Below are 22,463 nucleotides of genomic sequence, written 5' to 3'. Positions count from 1 at the left end.
GTAGTTTCTTTAGCTCAGTTGTAGTTAATTCAGGGAAGGAAGGTTCAAAGGTCGGATTATCCTATGATAATCCTTGTCAGTATGTCCTAAAATCACGCATTTTCCACTCACCATTCGGTCAAAACTATACTTAAAACATATTGCAGTCAGGTAAATATAACCACCGGCAGGTTTTTCTTCCTTTCTTTCCTTTTTTATCCGGGGGTTTCTTGGCGTTTCTTGGGATGCGTTTTGTAAGAAGGAATATTCTTTCTACATCTACCCATAGCTCTGAGGTTCTCGATTTCGGGGCTAGCTAGCTTCGTCGTCATCCCACCCACAAGCGACAGGAACATTGCCACCCGTTTCTCAATCCAACTTTTTTTCCTTTCCTTCTTTTTCTTTAGTCCTTCCTCTTCTTTCTTCCTCTCGCTCTAAGGAAGGGAGAGGTAAGAAGGAGAAGAAAAAAAAAGAGGAAAAAGCCGCAATATTCTTTTTCGTTTCCTTAGCTAGGAATTCTTCTTTTTCTTGGATATAGCTGGTTATTTTTTTTTCTTCTCTTCAGTTCTTTTTGGTCCCTTTTTTGGAAATGCAGATTTTGCAGAAAAAAAAATTGTAGGAAGAAAATTTTTCTTATATTTTTCCCGAGCTGCATTCCCAAATACTTGAGAATTTCAAATATTCTCAAATAAATTTTAACGATATATTTACAAAAATTGTCGCAATTTATATCATTTTGAATTTGCGCCCAAAAACGTTTAGTTTTCCCAAGTTTCAAGTTGCCTAATATGATTTATTGCTATACTTCTTAAGTTATTTTAACCTATTTATTTATGAGTTTTAGTTTGGAAGTAAAGAGTTGGAAGAGTTCACGGTTGTATATTCTCGTTAAAAATGATGGAATTCTTGGGATTTTGGTTGTAGTACGGTTGCAGTGCACGCGGCGTGACTGTCGATCTAATTCGGTTCGTATATGGCTAGGAATGGACTGGGTTTAAAGTTTATACGGAAAGAATGGTATGGTTGATGCCCGAGGGAGAGGCGTTCGAAACCCGTCCCTAGGGGACAGATAGTCAATTTCACGCTGATTTCTCATTATAAGTTGGGAAAATTGTATTTGACAGCAGCGTCGAGCCACGCATTTACGCTTTCCAGCATTGTTCGAATCCGATTCAAGTCAGTTTCATCCTAGATCCAAGCGGAAAGTAAGGAGCTCCCTTCTGTCTCGTTTCTCCCAGTCCAAAGTTACACTGATATCCATTCTCTCTCCGCGATCTCTCTCATCCTTTTTTAAAATATTCTCTGACACCTTTTGCTCGTCCCAATTTGAGTTTACAGTAAGATTAATCGCAGTTTGATTTGAAAGAACTCGTAGATTTCAAAATTATAAAAGATTTTTAAACTTCTCCAAAAGTTGTTAACACTGATCAGAAACTAGTTGCAATAAATCAAGTTAACCAATGATTTATTTGGGTTTTTGTAAAGAATATTGAATACCTTGGTATGTATTTTAAAATTTGTTTAGGAGGAATGGGTCTAATGAATGCTAAAATTCATTGTTTATTACCTTAATACCAAATGAAATCGTATTTTTGTATTTTCTTATACCTGAATGTTAAGCCTAAATCGGGCCTACTGAATTGTACTTTCAACGTGATAGCCAAACTCGGCTGAACCATATGACCATCGAAATTCACTTGGGACTAACAGAAGGTGCGTGTAAGGTGTAGCCTAAGTTCAGTAGCGCTGCCAATTGATTTGAGTTGAAAATAGGAACTATGGAATACAGGGAAGGGTGTGAAAGCCTAGAATTCGAAAACCCCTTACCTTGAGGGCATATTTCTAGCGATTGCGTTTTTGAGAGCGAAAACTCGAGTGATGAGGAGAAACCAGCCGCTTCAAAAATACTTTTTTTTTATTCTCTTCCTTTTCCTTGATACAATTTTTCACGCTTATATTTATGTTAAGGCATGACGCGTGGAACGACGCGGAGCAAAATTGACTGACCACAAACTGGAACTACTTTATATTTCGCGGTATACAAAATTTAAAATTTTCATTTTTTTTCTGGGCGCCTCTAACGTGGCTTGAACGCGTCGCTTCGGGCTGACTTGAAATTTTTGCCAATTGCGCTCTCCCCATCCGTCCGATGGGTTTTTGAAGAGGGGAAAATTAGGTTATGGTTTTATGATGGGAAATATAGTTTTTTATTATTATTATGTACACGTGGTAGAATATGGAATATAAAAATTTAGGCTTAGGGTGCTGAATTTTGGTGGAAAGAAAAAAAAAAAGATTTGGTTCGCTTGATAAATCAACAGATTGATAAATTTCGAGTTAGAAACGGTAAACGTAAGCTTCGACGTTATTGTAGGAAATAAGTTTTAAAATGAATTTTTAAATATTACTTTTTTTCATTATAGTTTTTTTTCCCCCAATTTGATTAATTACTCGGGCGCTGATTGTGGTAACCTTAAGTATTTGGTATTGTTGGAAAGGTAAGTATTAGAGCTATCACATACTCAAAGTATTTTGCCGCATCTCATATATAACCAAGTAAATTACAATTATCTGTGAACCTGGTGTATAATCTTGAAATGATGCGTATAATACCTATTCCGGTGTATAGTAGTTTACCCCTTCTAAGGATGGATGCTATATAATTTCTTAATGTAAATATAATCCTTCGTATAACATGGATCAGATTTTCAGTTCGTTCCCAAAAAAATAACATATCTGTTTACAGAGGAATATGTTTTCTAGGAAAAAAATGTGTAACTCGGTAAGCTCGCAATTTGATCAGGAAGAAAAAAAAGGAAACCATCCCCCAAGTTTTTAAAATTAGTTTTCCAAAAATTCATCTCGGATCAAGGGTTTCAAAACTCCTCCGGAACCTTCTTCACCCCACAAAGTTTTAAAATCGTCTCCGGTTTTAACGCTCTAAAGCTTTCTCGATTTTAGAAATCTTCTTGATGGTGCGGGACATATTCCATTACGCTAAATTCAAAGTTATTCGAGATTACTGTAGAATTTGGGTTGAAGTTTCCAACCTCTCGGTTCTATCCTTTCCATTTCGAAGGCTTTGGGTGTATACAGTCTATTAGAGGCTTACGTAGACGCGGGATGAAACAACCGATAGAGTTTGTAATTTGATGTCGTTTAAAATTTTATCCTAAATCCTATAGTAAATCCTTAGGCCTTGGTTCCCCGGGTTTGGTAAATTTGTATATCGCGAACTCGTATCTCTTGTCACTACTAATAAACGCTGGAAAGATACGTTTATCTTTACTAGCTTATTTCAAAGTGGCATTGATTTCTATATAAATCTATATAAAGCGGATTAAATCAGCCCTATCGAGTATAGTAAAGATATCTGATTGTGTATTTCAATGTAAGATTACACTACACACAAAATTAGCAACAACCTTAATGATATCTAATAGAAAATACATTTATTTTAGGCTTAACTTTGGTACAGACTTACGTTGAATCAGTTGAAATACGCTCAATTTGTATCAATGGAAAGGTGCTGACCTACAATAACTAAGAATAAACCAAGGCTTAGCTTTAATTGTAACGCAAACTCAAATTGAGACGAACTTATATGGGAATTTTTTCTATTATAAGCGGGGATGAAGGATTCTCATTTTTTTCTCTCTTGAGCTTCCGTTTTCTCTCTCTCTCTTCTTCCTTTTGATTTGAAAGAAGTTCAAAGAAAGGAAGAAAAAGCGTATTTTCGTGGATGGATAACAAAGCCGGTTTATGTCGAGATTATTTGTTCTTATAATAGTCTAGGAAAAGAAAAAGGAAGCAGCTAGAAACTCGATTTCTACCCAATTTTATACGAAATTTATTCTATACTAAATCTCTCTTCTCTCTCTCTCATATTCTTTTAACCGATTACATCTGGATTTCTCTAGTCTTCTCAACCTTGCGTTTCCATTTTTTCTCTTTTTTTGTGGACGGGAAATAAGTTTTCTCTAGAGCTCTGGACTGATGGTGGATTTAGGTTTAAGTAGTCGCCGATTTAAATTCCCATTTTGAGGGGGATTTCTACAGAATATGTCCCATCCCAACCAATGTGGACATTAAACGGACGGATATAGCCTAACATTTATTTTAAAAGATAATTTAAAGGATTTAGATTTTTTGGGGGATTTCAAAGAAACATACGTTTATTTTCCTTATTTAATCGAATGTGAGATTGGTTAAATAATCGGGATATTTATTTTATTTAAAAACTAGCAGATGGTCTCTTTTTCTCTCTGTGGTCATTTTGATCATAATATTTTATTCTTGACGTACATTTGAAATCATCCAAAATTTTCAAGAGGAATAACAGTTGAATATTCTTGGAATTTTAAATAATTAAGAGATTTTTTTTTATTTAAAAACTGGCATAGAGGCTACTTCTTTCTCTCTGCTGAAATTTTACCCCATTTTTTTGACCACGCTGTCTAAAAATTATTCTAAAATTTTCAAAGGAGTAACCCATTCTCGTATCTAAATATTCTTGGGATTTTAAATCCCGACTAGAAGAAAATGTTTTGAAAGACTGAAGCTGGGGGAAGCTTTCTCTATAGATGGGGAAAGAGATTTGGCGCGAGCGGAATTTTTTTTAGTTTCTTTTCTCGATAATCTTTTAAGCCGTATTAAATAGAGGCGGATTCTCTTGTCGGCGTTTAGTTTCGAGTAACTAGACTCCTCGGTTTTAGATCAAAAAGAATTACTTTAAAGTATATAGTTTATTGATCGAAAAAAGTTCCAAAGCGGGAAGGTTTTAAAATATTAAATTCCCTCCGATTTCTAGAGATGTACTCCGATTTTTTTTTTTTAAACTTCTAATCCAAGTTTGGAAAAGCATCTATTTGCAATGAGGCATCAACTTGCGCTTAGACTCTTGTACCTCTAGCTGGGTTATAAGGTTTTAGGCTTAATTATTGACCTATTTATATAATTTTTCTTTTCTAATTAATTAATTATAGAAAGTTTCAATCAAGATACTTTTAATGATGAAGCCTCGGATATTTAAGGTTAAAGTTCATCAGAAATGGCGAAATTCAGTTGGTAAAAGTTGAAACTGTTTGATTGATGTTCAATTAAGTACAAATTGACTTCTATGAGGTCAAAGTTCATTTAGGGTTAGGTCACGACCTTTAAAATACGAAATTAAACGAGTAAGTCGTCCATCCCCTTTCATTTGGCGAATTTAAAACTTGGTAGGGAGTCTGATGCAAATGTCGCGCGCTCTCTCTCTCTCTCTCTCTCACTCACTCGCGAGAGAGAAAGAGAGAGATTGTGAATTGGAAAAGGCGGGAAATAAAGCATATACTCTGATGGACCCACTGTCATCTCCCTTCACCCTCGTATTGGCGTAATTGTATTAAGGCTCGATTTTGGAGAGTTTCGAAGAGGGGGAGGTCGGAGGTACTAATGAAGCTTTCTCTAAAGGTGAAATTGGCCCATTTCCATTCACTTAGTCGCTTAATGAGGTGACGATGGGGGTTTAGAGGACCCTGCTGGACCCCTTTGAACCCCCGGAAACTCTGGAGTCTCTGATTGAAGTAGCTTTGAAGGGGAAACCAATGAAAATTTTAATTAAAATACTTTTTCTCCAGTTAGATTGATTCAAACTGCATGCACTGGCGAACCAAGGCTTTCCTATGAAAAAAAAGTTCTATTTAAATATCCTGACCCTTTTAGTTTCTTGATTGACTCTTTAAATGCTAATGTAATCCCATTTCCATCGGTATATTGGCTAGCTTCGCAGCTTACAGCTTAGTATACGCATTCCGCAATCTTTTTAAACGAGGCTTCAAGCGATTTACTTTAGTATTTCGAGAATTTAGGCTTAGCTTTGATTTAAATTTAGCTAGGCCTTGGCGTAAACAAAGACCCCTCTAACTTTTCTAAGAACCTATACTATAAGAGAAAGTTTTTGGGTTAGAGGCGTTCTCACGGCCGGCCATCCTTAATGGAATGCCAAAGTTAATCATAACGCACCTTTTTAAGATAATTTTCTTTTCAAAAGAATATAAAAATGGGATGGTCAAGTGAAAGTACGAGGGATGGAACCTTTTTGTATGGATCTTTAGAAACTCATAATTGGATGAAAGGATTCCGTCTGATTGTAATTATATAAATCACGTGGTCCTCCTCCTCAAGCGCGACAACCCATTCCCTACCTGATGACGTGAAATTTCAAAATTCAGTAAAAAAGGCTTAACAAAATTTATTTTCCATTGGTTTAGCAGCAACGTTATAGTTTTAAAGTTTTATAGTGGTTTACTCCTAGTTATAATCTTCGTGCAGATTCTTATAGTTTGTTCCGTAACGAACTGAAGAATCTCATGAAGTTATGATCTCATGGAGGAGTGAATTTCGGGGTGCGTGGTAGGGCCAGAAATATTCCAAATATTCGATATATTTTCTTGACCGTAGGCTAAAATACAAATCAAATTCCACGGTGAAAATTCTTGCGGTATTAGGGCGGTATATGGCTTAAGGGGAAAGTTACGATATATTTTGCAAACTTTTCCATAACGTGGATATATAAAAATTTACTTGAACTCAATCAAAAGTGGATAATTAATTAAAAGTGAGTGAGCGTCTTGATGAGGAATTTCAGTTAAAAAGAACCAACGTGTTGAAAATTGTTTACCACTAATATTTTATTTATTTAGAACAACTCCAATTTTATATTATATGAAAAAGGCGGTTCTTACGTAAGATAAGTCTTTTCGAAAAAGCTAGTTTTTTCCGCGAAATCCAGAGAGGAGAAAAAAAAGAGCGTAGTTACCAACTCCTCCCATTTTCACTTCATATCCCCTCACCAACACCCCCTCAATTTAAGACAGAGCATGCGTGTACTTAAGCAAGAAAAGGGCTGGAATTATAAGAAATTCTGCTTCCCCCCTCAGTGCTTACCCCCTAATCCCCCTCTCCCGGTCTAAGACAAAAGGAAACCCAAAAATGATGAATTAGGCTTAGTAACCTTTTTTTTTCTTCTTGTGTATGTGTAGGTCTCTTCAGACCTCCAGGGACACGAGAAAAAGAAAAAAAAGCTCGTGCTAGTTGAGGCGGAGACCTTATAGGGGCCCTTCTGATGGAAAAAAGGGGGTTGAGAGGGGGGAGAACCAAGGACCCCAATCTCTAAGTTCTTGGTAACTCCTACCGGGTGCAAAAAGAACGTTTTTAAAATGGGAGTAGACCATTTTTTATTTCTTAAAAGAAAAGCAACATTTTCGTGGGAGAGTATTAAGGAGAATACCGGTAGGGGCGGGTCGATCGCCGCAGCCGTCGTGTCTCTATGAATTTGCCCTCAAGGTGAAGTACTCCTTGCTCCTCGTCCATGTCTCTTTAGAAAACTGGGAGTAATATTCCTTAGGAGTAACAAAAAAAAGCACCGAAAGCTCCTCGGGGTTGCATTTTCAAAAGTAAAAATTAGATACACAGCCCAGAGAACTTTAACATCGTAAAATTCAAGTTGGGAAAATCTCTTTGCGACTCCTGTCATCAATGGTATCGATACTCCGTGTTACGAAGGTAGATTTATACGTAACTTTTTAACGCTGTCTATTACATTTTTTTTCTTCTCTTCTCCCTGTACGACAAGCGTCCAAACGTGATTAGAATGACTGTTTTAGAAAACCTCCCCTATCTCTCTTCTTAACTTAAGAAAAGCCGCGTGGAAAAATATTTTTATGGCGTAACATTAATCAAAAGATACTCGTACCTACCATCTAACGTCTCTCTATATCGCGCCCAAATGCGTACCTCCTTTGCATTCCTAATTTTTCCCCCAAACTCACTCGCTCGCTCTGCTCAGGCTGCTCCCTCGAGTACGTATCTCTTCTGGCTTCTCCGAGATTTTATACTTGATCTTTAAGAAGGTTTTTCGAACTATTATCTATCCTCCCTTGGATTCTTAAAAAATGTATACGTTATCAAGATCAAGACTTGAATTCTAATGTCTGAACGTTTATTGGTTGATTTTAGTGGTGAGGTTACATCATTAAAGGATATAAGATGCTTGGTTTATTGTAATTAGTTTTTAGTAGGCGGGTAATGACGTATGGGTTTCGAAAAAAGTAAAAAATTCCACTTTTAATGAATTTTTTGCTAAAACACTACGTCATTTGACGAATTTAGACGCCCTTTAATTATGAATTAATTGTGCATAGCCAATCGCTGTTTTTATAAGTAGAAGTTCATCTAATTGGAGTTTCTTAATCCTAACAAGTTATAGGTCTAATTTTCTTCAGTTTTAATTCCAGCCAGACTAATTTAGAGCTGAAAAACAAAAAAAGAAAGTTAGTGGGGAAAAATAAAAAGTTGCGATGGCATAAAAGAAGAGTAGGAAGAGAATGACTATAGGAAAGGGTCACGACCCCTTTGGGATTGTCTGCTCTGGCGGCTAGTGGTCATTTCTATCGGATCCTATCATAAGCTTGACGGGCTCGAAACTACGGCCAACTATCAGTCCCGCTAACAACCATCCTGGGATTGAGTAGGTTCCCCCCGTGAGGATAGCGCTCGTCAACTTTCGCGGCTTATATTGTGCAGGGCCCATTGTTTCTGCGCGAAATGATCCGACGCCTTCGGTTTCGACCCTATATTGACCCCCATAAAGTGGCCGTGGAATCTCTTGGCCCCCTTTCCAGCCATTGGTGGTCTCGTTAAGAGACGAAGGCCTCCTCCATTCCCCCTTTCTAGCCATGATAATATTCTAGGCTTCTCTGGGCTGTAAAACAGGCGATGAGCCCTCTAGGCGCCCTAAAATTCCCGCCTTATTTTAACTACCTAGACTTATACAGCCCCTGTGAGCTGTATAACCCGCTAAGCCTAAATAGACTGGTGTTAAAAGTATTTCTTAATGTTAGGCTTAACTTAGGTCTACAAAAAATAGGTATAAGGAATCTAGTTATTATTTTTTGCATAGCAATATAAGAATAATTTTGTTTAGTCCCTGTAAGTTAGCTTTTCCTTGGACAGCGAAGCTCGGCGGGTGAAACATTTCTACAGGGGCTATGGAAAAATACATTGAGAAATTCCGCCTGGATTGCTACTTTCCCGCGTTACATCCTCTAATTCACCAGAGCGCGAAATTTCAAAATTCAAAACAAGGCTTAACTAAAATATTTTAATTTATATTCCAGCAAACCATCCGCAACGGACTATACCACTATATTCCTATAATATTCTATGGTTAAAAAAAACCAAAACCCGGAACCATTGATTCATATTCTTTTTACAAAATAAAAACCATCGGTATACAGTGTCAACGTCGATTTCGTTTTGGGCAACTGTTGATACTTGTTGAAAATGAAAGCTAAATATATATCGTCCATTTCTTTCTGGACACTCGTTTCCTCTCCCAAGTTTTTTTTTTCTAGAAGGAAGTAACTTGGACGGGTGTTATACTCAATCCAGAAAAAGAAAACGTTAGGCCTATGAAGTGGGAAAAGATAATAGTAAAAGAAAAAAAAATAGTTTAGCCGGCGAGGTTTTCGCACGCGTCTGAAATGAAGCGAAGCGCGTGCACATCGAAGCGTCGCTCGCGTTTCGGAACAGAGAAGAGCCAGAGCCCGCGTGTAGAGAAGCTGAGGAGAGAAATCTCTCAAGCGCGCCAAAATGTGTCCGGGTGGGATGGAATGGGTGGTTGCGGCTCGTACGGGATCGCGAGAGGAGCAGGTGCCATGGGCAGCCTTCTCCCCCCCTCTCTCCCCCCCACTCTCTTCGATTCCGCGGGACACTTTTTTCCCGCCTTTTTCTCTACCGTTCCAAACGGTTCTGGTGATGTCCAGACGGGTGACTCTCCCAGGATAATGACGAAGATGGGGGTGGACTTGGATGTCCCCGAGTTTAAAGTCTCGTTCACACTGAGAAATAAAAAGATTTATTGAAGAATGACTTTAGGTAAACTTTAGCAGAAGAGAAAAAGACAGGAAGGATTTAAATTGTAAAATTATCTTTTGGTACTGGGAGCCAGACCGGAAGGATTACCAAGAATGCATAAAGGACACTGGGAAAGAATATTCAACCGTATTTGTGGTTAAACTTATAGTTATTTAGTTTAAATTTTTTAACTCACTTTCCAGAACTTTGGAAATAAAAAGAGATTAAACAACCCCTTTCTGTAATTTTTAAACGTTCACGAGATGGGTGGGGATCATAATATAATTCTTAAGCCGCATTAACTCGTATTAATCTACCCCTAACATCGTTTAATTTCGCTTCAGAAACTCTTATGTTCCTGAATGATTCCATGGGGAAACTCTATCGAAAAAAAGAGGAAGCGTTGCCGGTAAAGCATTTATACAGGCGCGAGGGGTCCGGTGCACCACCCAAAAATATCGGAGCGCGCGCGCGACTTGGGCATGCACGCGGAAAAAAGCGCGCGTTTTTGAGTCACGCGGTGATGGGTGCGCGATTCTATAGTGAATGTTATTGTTCAGTGGTGTAGGGAGAAAAAATAAATGGCGGGAGATGAGCTCGAGGATAGCAGATGGGTGAGTCGTTCCTGGTTGTTCCCGCCATTTCGCCCACGCAACGGGGGTTCCCGTTGGCAAAGGTTACGCTCTGGACCCCCTCGTTCCTAATAACCCCTTACCGGCTGGGGGTCCTTGTCGTTACAAATCGAGGGGTCGCGGGAGGTCGACCTCTGACGGAGTTACGGTAGGACCTCGCTGGGTTCGATTAGACCTCGGATATAAACAAGTATACGCGCTTTCAACAACCCGAATCCGCCCATCACCATGTGTGACCAAAATTGGGATATACGAACTTAAAACTTCATCAGTTATGGGCTTCTGACTTCCCCTTAATCTAAATTCAAGTCAAAAATTGCTTTAAAGACCAACACCTGACTCTCTGTTCATATATAGTTGTCAAAGGGTTTTTTCCAGAATCTATAAGGTAAGTACCAACTTCCCAAAACTTTGGGAAGATTAACCGCTCCCATATTATTTTTGGCGGGGTTTTTTGGGGAATCAAATACATTCCGTGGTCCATCTTTGGTTGCATGGTACCACTTCAGTTCACTTTCCCACGCCGATCCGCGTCAATAAGTAATGGTTTCGATCTCTGACCCCCCTACATCAACGTGTATACCTGCATGCTACTTCTTCGGAGTGCCGCATCTTTCGCGTTTTTCGGTAAAAAACGGGGGCCTCGGGCGAATGCAGAAACGTACCAGCCTACTTATTTTAAAGGCTCGCGACGACGGCCATAAATAAAACTCTCTCTTTGAATAATTATAGTAATTCTACCGAGAGAAAATAACAGGTTTCTAGGGTGGTCAACCAAAAAAAATACCCCAAACCTATTATTCTTTTAAGATGATAATGTATATACTTGAAACAAACGTGTTCTTATGTATTTAGCGGTTTTTTCTGTGCTTAATTAAAAACATAGCCCCCTTGGTTTTTTTAAACGTTTATGCCTTCAAGGTATATTGGTTTATTTTTAAGATATGTTTCTGTTTATTTCTTAATCTTTCCCCATAGAAAATGAGCCAGAGATGTTTGGTGAAGTAAAAGAAATAGCAGAGAGAATAAATTGGTGTTACGAGAAAGGATTGGAAAAAAACAACTTTGCATTAAGTGTCCCTTTTCCAAAAAGAGTTTGTTGTATTTCTTTCGTCTTTGGTTCCAAAACAATGTTTAAATTAATGTTTAATTTTAAAAAATCCTAATGTTTTTATTGTTTTGTCATCCGTAAAATTCGAAATTCGACGGAATAGTTTCAAACTTTTTATGCTTTTTATATCCGGATTTATAAAACGTTGTTACCCTTTCGACCTCTGGTAATCCCAACACATTGTAAACTTTTATTATAAAGTTTAAAAAAGACTATATATATATATATTTCTTCACCTCTGTACGTTGGCGTTGGCGCAAACTGCTAAAGGACGGTATAAATGACTGCGAGGATCAGATTGAGCTCCCCCTGTTTTGCTTGTCACGTCCTATAGGGAGGTATAGGACGAAAGCCAGCAGCAAAAAAATGCCCCTAGACGAACCAAAGATACTAGGCTCATCCCGAGCTTCTGTTCGTAATGAAGTTATTTATATGCAGTGGCCCCATTTTCTTTCCCCCCTACTTGCTCTCGTCTCTTCTTCTCCCGCTCAAAATTTTTTTATCATCGATAAGAAAGTCGCTCCCTTCCTGGGCTTCTTGCCCCTTGAGGCTTTAAACTGTTCGTTTTCTTTCTCGACCAAAAGTTTCACGCGGTGAATTCTGTCCGCCTGATTTTTTTTCTGTGACCTGCCTTGTAGACGGTCTTGAATGACAGGTGAACTCTATGACGGATAATGTCCCGTATGCACTTTCTTATGATGTTTCACGTATCTTCGCCGTTTAATATTACCAAACTCCAAATATACGATAGAATTGCCACCATAAACCTAAGTGTTACTCCAATAATTAATAAAACTCATTTTAGATAAAATTTATTAGTGGAAGAAAATAGGCCTATAACTTGAGAGAAGTGGCAGCATAGTGTCTGTTACTTGTAATATCAATAATAGGAGTATCAATTCACAAATCCCCTAGGAATTTGCACCTTATGATGAATTCCCAAAAATCATTTAAAAGTTTCTGCCCTTGATCGAAAGGCAATTAGATGCAATGGCCACTTCCCATTCCCTATAATTACCATTCGACCAAATCTCATAACCTCGACAACTCATTCGATCAAATGTCATAACCTCGACAACTCATTCGATCAAACGTCATAACCTCGACAACTCATTCGATCAAACGTCATAACAACGAAATTCATTGGGCCAACTCCTCAAAAGTCATAACGGCCAAAACACCAATGTCCACGGCGAGAAGCCGGAACAATAAATACCGCATTTGATATCAACAAATTGCCGTTAATCATGAGGAATTTAAAACTTCTAGACTTTAATTTTGTCCAGCATCAATTAATTAAAGGAGATGCTCAATTTTGCGTTGACACCGATTCGGGAAATGTAATAGTTACAAATAAAAATCTCGTTATCAACTTAGACCAAGGCTTAGGGAACAAAGTACGTTTCAGAATTTCACCCCCTCTTTTCCCCTACTATTTACATTGTAATTTCGCGAATATTGTAATTAATACAGTAATTAATCATTTATTTCTAATTTAAACTTCAGGGCTGTCTTGAAGTTGGGAAAATCGATGATGACACTGATGTTATAGATGTTGAATTTTTGAATGAAAAACGGGCTGTTTGTATTGCTACCAGAGGAGGAAATATTTGTTTACACGATATACAAATTAGACAAGTAAAATTTAATCACTGACATTTATTTAATGGAGATTAAATTCAATCAACGAATTCAAATTCGCCAGGTGGAGTGTGTGGGTTTTGTTTCTACAGGAATATCAGCATTATCATGGAGCCCTGATCAAGAACTTTTAGCTGCAGTTACCGGAGAAGGCAGTCTAATTTTGATGACAAAAGACTTTGACCCACTACTGGAGAAAGTAATTCAAACGGACGAATTTGGAGAAAGTATGTTTGTAGAATTTAATTATCTCTTTTAATGTAAAAATACTTAATTATTACTTAATACTCATTAAGATAAGCCTATAACTGCTGGTTGGGGTTCCAAAGAAACTCAATTTCAAGGATCTGTTGGTAAAGAAGAAGCTAAGAGGGAGAAACCTGTAAGTTTAAATTGTGTAACTGCGAGTCTTAATTGCTAAAATAATTAATTAATTAACTTTGATAAATTAAAGCCTGTTGAACAAGTATTTCCTTGGGATGATAAACAACCTAGAATTAGTTGGATTGGAGATGGTCAAAAATTTGTTACATCCACAGTCCATACTGAAAAAAGTATTAAATAAATATTTCACTATGAAAATAATTAATAATTAAAGGGAGGGTGAAGTAGAAAATCAAGTGATTTTTTATCGATTCTTCTACTAATTATAAGACCAGTCTGCATAGTGAAACATTCAGGAAATACAGATTCCAAATGATTTTAAAATTCAAATTAGGTTCAGATTTGAAGGATAATTTTAAACAAGGACTGCCGACCAATCGCATAACGCCCTGCCTTTTTGTTAACAAAATTCTCGTGGCACGTTACGTGTTGAATAAAATTTATCACGAGATTTGATAAAATTAGGCGCGGGACGTGACAATCGAGGCACGAGACATGGAGCGTGCCACGAGAATTTTGTTAACAAAAAGGCAGGGTGTTACGCGATTGGTCGGCAGTCCTTGTTTAAACTAATCCTTAAAATCTGAACCTAATTTGAATTTTAAAACCATTCGGAGCTGGTATTTCCTGAATGTTTCACTATGCAGACTGGTCTTATAATTAGTAGAAGAATCGATAAAAAATCACTTGATTTTCTACTTCACCCTCCCTTTAAGTAATCTAATTAAAATGTTAATTATTTAGATTATCGTCAGCTTAGAGTATGGGAAAGAGATGGAACTTTATTATGTACTAGTGAAGATGTTAATGGTTTGGAATCTTCACTTCATTGGAGGCCTTCGGGAAATTTGATCGCTTCAACTCAAATGTCAAAAAATAAACACGAAGTAGTTTTCTTTGAGAAAAATGGTTTACGTCATGGAGAATTCAAACTACCATTTGAACCACAAATGTTTGAGGTTAAAGGTTTAACTTGGAATAGCAACTCTACAATTTTAGTTGTTTGGGGATGTGATCTAATTAAAAACCATAATGAAAATGGGGCAAAACCATTAAAATATACCGGTATAACATTAATTTATTTGCAAAGTTAATTATATCCGATTAAAACTTAAATTTTTTAATTAAAGTTATGTTATGGACAACATCAAACTACGCTTGGTATCAGAAACAAACTCTTTATTACAAAGAAATGAGGATTTCTTGCGTAAAATGGGATGTTTTGCAACCTTACGTACTTAGAATCGCTTCTGATCAGGGACATTTGTTTGAATACACTTGGATGTGGAATACTAATGCCACAAACTGGTTGGCTAAAGATGTAGCCACTGTTGCAGTCATCCAAGGAAGTTAGTTACTTTAATCATATTTAATTAGAAAAAGAAAGATTTGTTTGTCATTAATTATAATTATTTGATTAATTTAGGGGAATGTTGGTTAACAAACTTCTTGGATGTTGTTATACCTCCACCATTTTATGGAACATCCCTAAAAGTATCCGAGCCCATAAATAACGTCATATTTGGTCCAAGAAGAAGTCCGGAAGATGTGGTGCTTATTACTTCAAACCACAATTTTGCTTTATTTAAATCTCGTTAGTTTAAAATTAAATTAACTAATCATTAATCTAATTTAGTAATTAAGGATTAATATTTAATGATCCCAATTCACAGCTGCTTCAAATTTTCCTGATAAGACAACTGATAAATACGGTTGCTTTCCTGGAACTGATTGTGGGAATAAAACTAAACTTCATAAATTTATTGGCATTACTAAGTAATTAATTATAGACTAATGGCACCCCATGTTATTTCCCCATAGAGCTTAAAGGGAGGGTGAAGTAGAAAATCAAGTGATTTTTTTTATCAATTCTTCTACTAATTATAAGACCATTCTGCATAGTGAAACATTCAGGAAATACCAGCTCCGAATGATTTTAAAATTCAAATTAGGTTCAGATTTTAAGGATAATTTTAAACAAGGTCCTCCGACCAATCGCGTAACGCCCTGCCTCTTTGTTTACAAAATTCTCGTGGCATGTTACGCGTTGAATGAAATTTATCACGAGATTTGATAAAATTAGGCGCGCGACGTGATAATCGTGGCGCGAGACATGGAGCGTGCCACGAGAATTTTGTTAATAAAAAGGCAGGACGTTACGCGATTGGTCGGAGGTCCTTGTTTAAAATTATCCTTAAAATCTGAACCTAATTTGAATTTTAAAATCATTCGGAACTGGTATTTCCTGAATGTTTCACTATGCAGACTGGTCTTATAATTAGTAGAAGAATCGATTAAAAATCACTTGATTTTCTACTTCACCCTCCCTTTAATACAGTCGAAGGCAGAGGACTGCCATTACCCTATTATGATTAAGTCTTAGTTGTAAACTAATTAAAATAATCTTTTTATCTATTTATTAATAGTTTAACTAGTGATGAAGAAATTACCGATTTCCTTCATTGGGTTTGGGTGACTGAGAGCCTATTAATTTGTACCGCAATTAGCAGTAAAGGATGTCACCTAATTTCTGTCCTTATAAAAACTGAGGAACCTTTACTACTCGAAACAAAAGTTCTGCAAGATTTAGGGGAGAATAATCACGTTTTAGCCATGTGCGCAATCACAACTGACGAAGTTGCCGTTCAATTCACTGATGGGTCTTGCTCAAGTTTTAAAATTGAGAGTAATACCCTTCAACCTTGGTTTATCGAGGGAAATAAAACTTTGGTGATTGAGAATAAAACGCGACTGAAGTTTCCTAATCCTTCACCTACCATGGATTTTTGTATTATTAAAAATAAGGTTAAATATAATTAATAATATTTTAATTTAATTTATTATTTATCAGATATTAATCATAATATTAATATTCTTTAAAAAATATAGAATGTTTTGATTGGTCTATCGACTCATCACAAGATATTCTTAAACGATAAACTTGTAGCAAATAATTGTACCTCATTCAGTTTGCACAGAAAGTTTTTACTTTTAACAACGCATAAGCACACTTTAAGATGTCTTTCTAAGGATATTGATCTTCCCAGTTAGTTTAATTCAATTCAATTGATTTTAATTATACCAGAAGTGAGATGAGACTAGAAGTGAAGGGCTCTAGCATTGGTAATAGATCCTGGCACTAGTGAACAAATTTGAGGATTTTACGCCGCTTCAATCGCGCCTACGCTAGAGAGATAAAAATTGGTCGAGTTCCAAAAACATTTCCTACCCCCTTCCCCTCAACCTAAAGCGCCCGAACACGGACGCGGCTCCTTGAATCTAGTTCGGGCGTCTACCACCGCGAGCGTCTCACGTTTTGGAGGGGAAATTCAGAAACCGCCACCAGAGGGCCAACCGTTGGTGTGTTATCAAGAATATTCACTTTCGCCGAGTGAAGAATTTGGTTAGCTCAGTACTTCTAGTCTCATCTCACTTCTGTTATACTAGTTATAAATGATTTTAATTTATGTTTGACCGTGCTTTCCAACAAAGAATTATTAAATGGAGCTCAGTTAGAAGCTGTTGAAGACGCGCCTAGAGCCTTAGAAAGAGGTACTAGACTAGTGGTTGTTGTACCACACGAAACTAAAGTGGTTTTGCAAATGCCACGAGGAAATTTGGAAACTATTCACCCCAGGCCTTTAGTTCTGAATGTGGTTTGCCAGTTATTAGACAGACTCGAGTTCAGAAAAGCTTTTGAGATCATGAAAAGACATAGAATTAATTTGAATCTCATGTTTGATCATAATCCAAAGGTATTCTAATTTATTTTTAATTAATTAAATTAGTTAAAATTAAATAGTAAATTATTTATTATATTATATTAAACTTTTCTTTAGCTCTTTTTGGAAAACACTTTAAAGTTTGTGGAAGATGTAGGCTCTGTACCTAATATCAATTTATTCTTAACAGAACTGATGTAATTAATCGTGATTTAATTTATTTAAGACGAATTTAATTTAATTTAATTGGATTTAATTAATTATTTTTAATAGAGAGGATGATGTGTGTAGGAAAATGTATGTTTCCATCTATAGAGGATTATCACTTCCTGAATCTAGAAATGGATTGGAAAAGACTAAAATTGATCAAATTTGTGATGTGATGCGTAATACGCTTGAAAGTATTGATAAAAATAAGTACCTGTTGTCCATACTTACAACATACGCTAAGAAATCAGTTCCTCAACTTGATTTGGCCCTGAAAGAAATCAAGAAACTTCAAGGTTGTTAATTAAACTTTTAATTTTTCCTTTTTCTTAATCAATTAGCCTTATTCCTGATCAGCGCCACCTACCCATAGCGGCGACTTTGAGAAATACTGTAAACGGCAAGCCAATCAGATGTCGCTAAAATCTGGTGACGTCATTTTTGGTAAGACCCCCGAGAGTGCCCGTCAGTGACGTCACCAGATTTTAGCGACATCTGATTGGCTTGCCGATTACAGTAGTTCTCAAAGTCGCCGCTATGGCTAGGTGGCGCTGATCAGGAATAAGGCTAATTAATAATAAATTTCCTTTACAGATTGCAATAATGCAGATAGGAACAATAATCTGACTTCAGGAGACGCCCTTCAGTATCTGATGTATATGGTTGATGTCAATCAACTCTATGATGTTGCATTAGGAACTTATGATTTTGATATTGTTCTTATGGTTGCTGAAAAATCTCAAAAAGTAAATTGCCTTTATTTTTATTTTTATTTATTAATTAATTTAATGACTTAATAATCTGCTAATAATTAATTTCAGGATCCCAAAGAATTCTTACCATTCTTAAATGAGCTTAAAACTTTGGAACCAAACTACAGGAAATATAAAATAGATTTGCATTTAAGACGGTACAAAAAGGCTTTAATTCATATAAGCAATTGTGGTAATTAATTTAATTATTTATTTAATTAAACTGATTATATTAATGTTTAAATTAATTTCTTTTAGGTGATGAGCATTTTTCCGAGTGTTTGGATTTAATTAAAAACCAAAGACTTTATGGGGAAGCTTTGAACATTTTCCCATTTTCTTCCGATCAAAATAAAGTCATTTGGCAAGCTTATGGCGAATATCTACTTCAAAAGAAACACTATGAAGAAGCTGGAGTGGTTTTTTATCGGACTAGTCACTATAAAGAGGCTTTGGATGCTTATCAGAAGTCTGGAAATTGGCAATTGGCTTTATTTGCGGCTAAAGAATTGGGATATACCGCTGCACAGTTGGTTCAATTATCCAGAATAATGGCTGGTTGGTTTAATTAATTTTAAATCAATTAATTGAAAGTTAATAATTCAAAAAAAACTATTTAAATTAATCAAAAGTTATTAATTTTAAATTAATCAAAAGATATTAATTTTAAATTAATCAAAAGATATTAATTTTAAATTAATCAAAAGATATTAATTTTAAATTAATCAAAAGATATTAATTTTAAATTAATCAAAAGTTATTAATTTTAAATTAATCAAAAGATATTAATTTTAAATTAATCAAAAGTTATTAATTTTAAATTAATCAAAAGCTATTAATTTTAAATTAATCAAAAGTTATTAATTTTAAATTAATTATTTGTTAAATTTTTAATTTTAAATTAATTATTTGTTAAATTTTTAATTTTAAATTAATTATTTGTTAAATTTTTAATTTTAAATTAATTATTTGTTAAATTTTTAATTTTAAATTAATTATTTGTTAAATTTTTAATTTTAAATTAATTATTTGTTAAATTAATTATTTGTTAAATTATTAATTTGTTAAATTATTAATTTGTTAAATTAATTATTTGTTAAATTATTAATTTTAATTTAATTTTTTGTTAAATTATTAATTGCCTATTTTGCACTTTCTTAACTTCAGAATATCTACGTTCAAATAGAAGACACACTGAAGCTGCTTATCTTTATGAAACTCATGTTCAAGTATGTGCCACTTTAATCTAAATCATTAATTAATTAATCTAACTCCTTTATTTAAGTAAATTGTAATTAAAATTAGGATCATGAAGAAAGTATAGCTTCCTTAGTGGAAGGTCATCAATGGAACTCTGCTTTGAATCAAATTTCTAGATATAATAGGCCTGATTTATTGGAAACTCATTTGAAACCAGCAATTATAGAACAAGCCACTCAAATTACGTCAAATATTGACCAAATGTCGGATGATTTCAATAAACATACACTGAGATTGCAAGTAGTTAGGGAGAATAAACAGAAACTGCAGGAATTTGATGACCAAGATGATCAACCTGATAATGATATGTTTTCTGATACATCAAGTGTCTCCGGAGTTTCAAGTTCTCATTCCCAAAGAAGTAGATCAAGTCATTCTGGGTAAGATTTTGTTTGTCTATTAATTTAACTTTTTTAATTAAGATTATGTTTTAAAGGTCTATAAACACGAGAAAGAGTTCAAAGCACAAGCAGAGGCACGAAAGAAAGAAGTATCTTTTGAAAGAAGGCAGCCTTTATGAGGATTTAGCTTTGTTAACTGCTTTAAATGAGATTATAGTTGCAGCTAGAAGTTTGACTGGTAATTTTTAATTTTAATTTGGATGTTTCTATTTAGGCCCAAGTTTTAGGCTTAATTGGCCATGGACACTATTTAGGCCCAAGCTTTAGGCTTAAATGGCCTTGAACACTTTTTAGGCCCAAGCTTTAGGCTTAAATGGCCTTGAACACTTTTTAGGCCCAAGCTTTAGGCTTAAATGGCCTTGAACACTTTTTAGGCCCAAGCTTTAGGCTTAAATGGCCTTGAACACTTTTTAGGCCCAAGCTTTAGGCTTAAATGGCCTTGAACACTTTTTAGGCCCAAATTTTAGGCTTAAATGGCCTTGAACACTTTTTAGACCCAAATTTTAGGCTTAAATGGCCTTGAACACTTTTTAAGCCCAAATTTAGGCTTAAATGGCCTTGAACACTTTTTAGACCCAAATTTTAGGCTTAATGGCCTTGAACACTTTTTAAGCCCAAATTTTAGGCTTAAATGGCCTTGAACACTATTTAGGCCCAAGTTTTAGGCTTAAAGGGCCTTGAACACTATTTAGGCCCAAGTTTTAGGCTTAAAGGGCCTTGAACACTATTTAGGCCCAAGTTTTAGGCTTAAAGGGCCTTGAACACTTTTTAGGCCCAAATTTTAGGTTTAAATGGCCTTGAACACTTTTTATTAGGCCCAAATTTTAGGTTTAAATGACCTTAAACACTTTTTAGGCCCAAATTTTAGGTTTAAATGGCCTTGAACACTTTTTAGGCCCAAATTTTAGGTTTAAATGGCCTTGAACACTTTTTAGGCCCAAATTTTAGGTTTAAATGGCCTTGAACACTTTTTAGGCCCAAATTTTAGGTTTAAATGGCCTTGAACACTTTTTAGACCCAAATTTTAGGCTTAAAGGGCCTTGAACACTTTTTAGGCCCAAATTTTAGGCTTAAATGGCCTTGAACACTTTTTAGGCCCCTTATGAGTCCTATTTAAGCCTAAATAATTTAATTATTTCACCCCACCAGAAAATGTGACAAGTTTATTGACAACTCTACTCATGTTTGGTTACGTGGAAAACGCTTCTTCAATTCAAAAGAAGTTAACTTCATTATTGGAAAGCGTTAAATTAGCCATACCAACAATATGGCCTCCAGAATCTACCAGTGGATCACACATTGTAAGTTTAATTTTATTATTAAATTAATTAATTAATAATCATAATTATTTTTGGGGGAATTTTAATTTGGGTTTATAATTATATTATAATTAGGGGTGTGCGGGTAGTGATTTTTCAATTTCGAATCGGGTTCGGGTAATCAAAAATATTGTTTTCGGGTATCGGGGCGGGTACCCGAATTTTTGTCGGGTATTCGGGTAATTAGGCTTAGCCGAAAAATGGTTGTCGGGTATAAAAAGTTAAGACAAATAGTTATCGGGGTGGGTACCCAAATGTTTTTCGGATAATTACGGTTAAATAAATAGATACTTCCTTCAAAAATTCCTTTCAGTACAATATTTTTACAGTTATATCTGAATTGAAGTCAATTCTAGGTTCTTCAATGTATTATATTTTTTAATTTATTTCTTTGCGATGCTTTCTCTAACTTTTGGTTCCGCTTTCTCCTTAACTCTTAGTCTTATTTCAACACAGAATACTGGCAATGGGATGATATAGGTGTGTCGCGCTGCGTGCGGTGATTCTAGTCTTTCTCAGAAAGAAACTATCACCTTACGTGAACCATATTTTACCTTGAAACAGTGTTTCCAGGCATTTCTTCATTCTTAAAAATTCCGATTCTTTTTAAACTGGACAGTGGGTGGTCCCCTTTCACCTCTGATTCCTATTTTCGTACCCGCGAATAACCCGACAACCGTTTCGGCTTGACACGGGTAATGGGGGGGAGTATTTTTTACTACCCGAGTAGTTTCGAATAGTTGGAAAAGTCATTGTCGGGTATCGGGTCGGGTACCCGCCCCGATACCCGAACGGGTAATCTTCGGGTATCGGGTACCCGCACACCCCTAATTATAATATATTCATTAGGAATTGGGTCCATCAGCTACAGCCAATGAAATTGCAGCTGCAATGCAGAATAAGATTAAAATGGCTCCATTAATATCAGGTACTGAAAAAATAATCTTAATTAATTAATTAATTAATGAGAAAGTAACTAATTAAGTCTGCTTTATAATTAATAGATCCTCATTTACGTCAACCTCCAAACTTTCATATTGACGAAGGATGGAAATTACAGATGCTAATGAAATAATTAAATTAATTATGGTACAGGAACTTTGGTGGTGATTAAAGTTTAAATTTATTTCTTTTAAATCAGTCTTAATTAATTAATTA

General features: G+C 35.6%; 2 protein-coding genes and 1 long non-coding RNA gene across 4 annotated transcripts in view; 2 read left to right on the top strand and 1 right to left on the bottom strand.

Annotated features, from left to right (window-relative positions):
* Positions 1 to 12,517, top strand: part of LOC149692483 (uncharacterized) — a 54,973-nt gene extending 42,456 nt beyond the window's left edge. Inside the window, exon 4 of one of the 2 annotated variants that reach the window (XR_016382696.1) lies at positions 11,487 to 12,517. This is a non-coding gene — a long non-coding RNA (uncharacterized LOC149692483). The remainder of the gene's footprint in view (positions 1 to 11,486) is intronic. The other variant, XR_016382695.1, reaches the window with a different exon arrangement.
* Positions 1,300 to 22,463, bottom strand: part of LOC149692476 (uncharacterized) — a 54,928-nt gene continuing 33,764 nt past the window's right edge. The window contains exon 6 of the mRNA XM_089868251.1: positions 1,300 to 1,314. The gene's annotated coding sequence lies outside the window, so the exon portion shown is untranslated. The remainder of the gene's footprint in view (positions 1,315 to 22,463) is intronic.
* Elp1 (elongator complex protein 1) lies at positions 12,651 to 22,442 on the top strand. The gene is made up of 23 exons (XM_089868240.1): positions 12,651 to 13,016; positions 13,126 to 13,257; positions 13,325 to 13,487; positions 13,557 to 13,642; positions 13,715 to 13,814; positions 14,389 to 14,709; positions 14,775 to 14,993; positions 15,071 to 15,238; positions 15,318 to 15,420; positions 16,071 to 16,449; positions 16,534 to 16,690; positions 17,137 to 17,399; positions 17,484 to 17,563; positions 17,640 to 17,869; positions 18,168 to 18,319; positions 18,395 to 18,518; positions 18,584 to 18,883; positions 19,493 to 19,554; positions 19,631 to 19,965; positions 20,022 to 20,164; positions 21,136 to 21,287; positions 22,155 to 22,233; positions 22,310 to 22,442. The coding sequence occupies exons 1-23, from the start codon at positions 12,867 to 12,869 to the stop codon at positions 22,378 to 22,380; spliced, it is 3,969 nt and encodes a 1,322-aa protein (XP_089724366.1). The 5' UTR covers positions 12,651 to 12,866; the 3' UTR covers positions 22,381 to 22,442.

The sequence above is a fragment of the Phalangium opilio genome, unplaced genomic scaffold, assembly GCF_054372755.1.
Source record: "Phalangium opilio isolate 3A_F unplaced genomic scaffold, DU_Popi_V2 ptg000024l_1, whole genome shotgun sequence".
NCBI lineage: Eukaryota > Metazoa > Arthropoda > Arachnida > Opiliones > Phalangiidae > Phalangium > Phalangium opilio.
This window is presented reverse-complemented; position numbering and strand designations above follow the sequence as displayed.

Coding starts and splice junctions, on each gene's coding strand:
- Elp1 (XM_089868240.1), top strand. CDS start 12,867: ATGAGGAATTTAAAACTTCTAGACTTTAATTTTGTCCAGCATCAATTA. Junction 16,450..16,533: donor TTTGTATTATTAAAAATAAG/GTTAAATATAAT, acceptor TAAAAAATATAG/AATGTTTTGATTGGTCTATC. Junction 20,165..21,135: donor TGCAGCTAGAAGTTTGACTG/GTAATTTTTAAT, acceptor TCACCCCACCAG/AAAATGTGACAAGTTTATTG.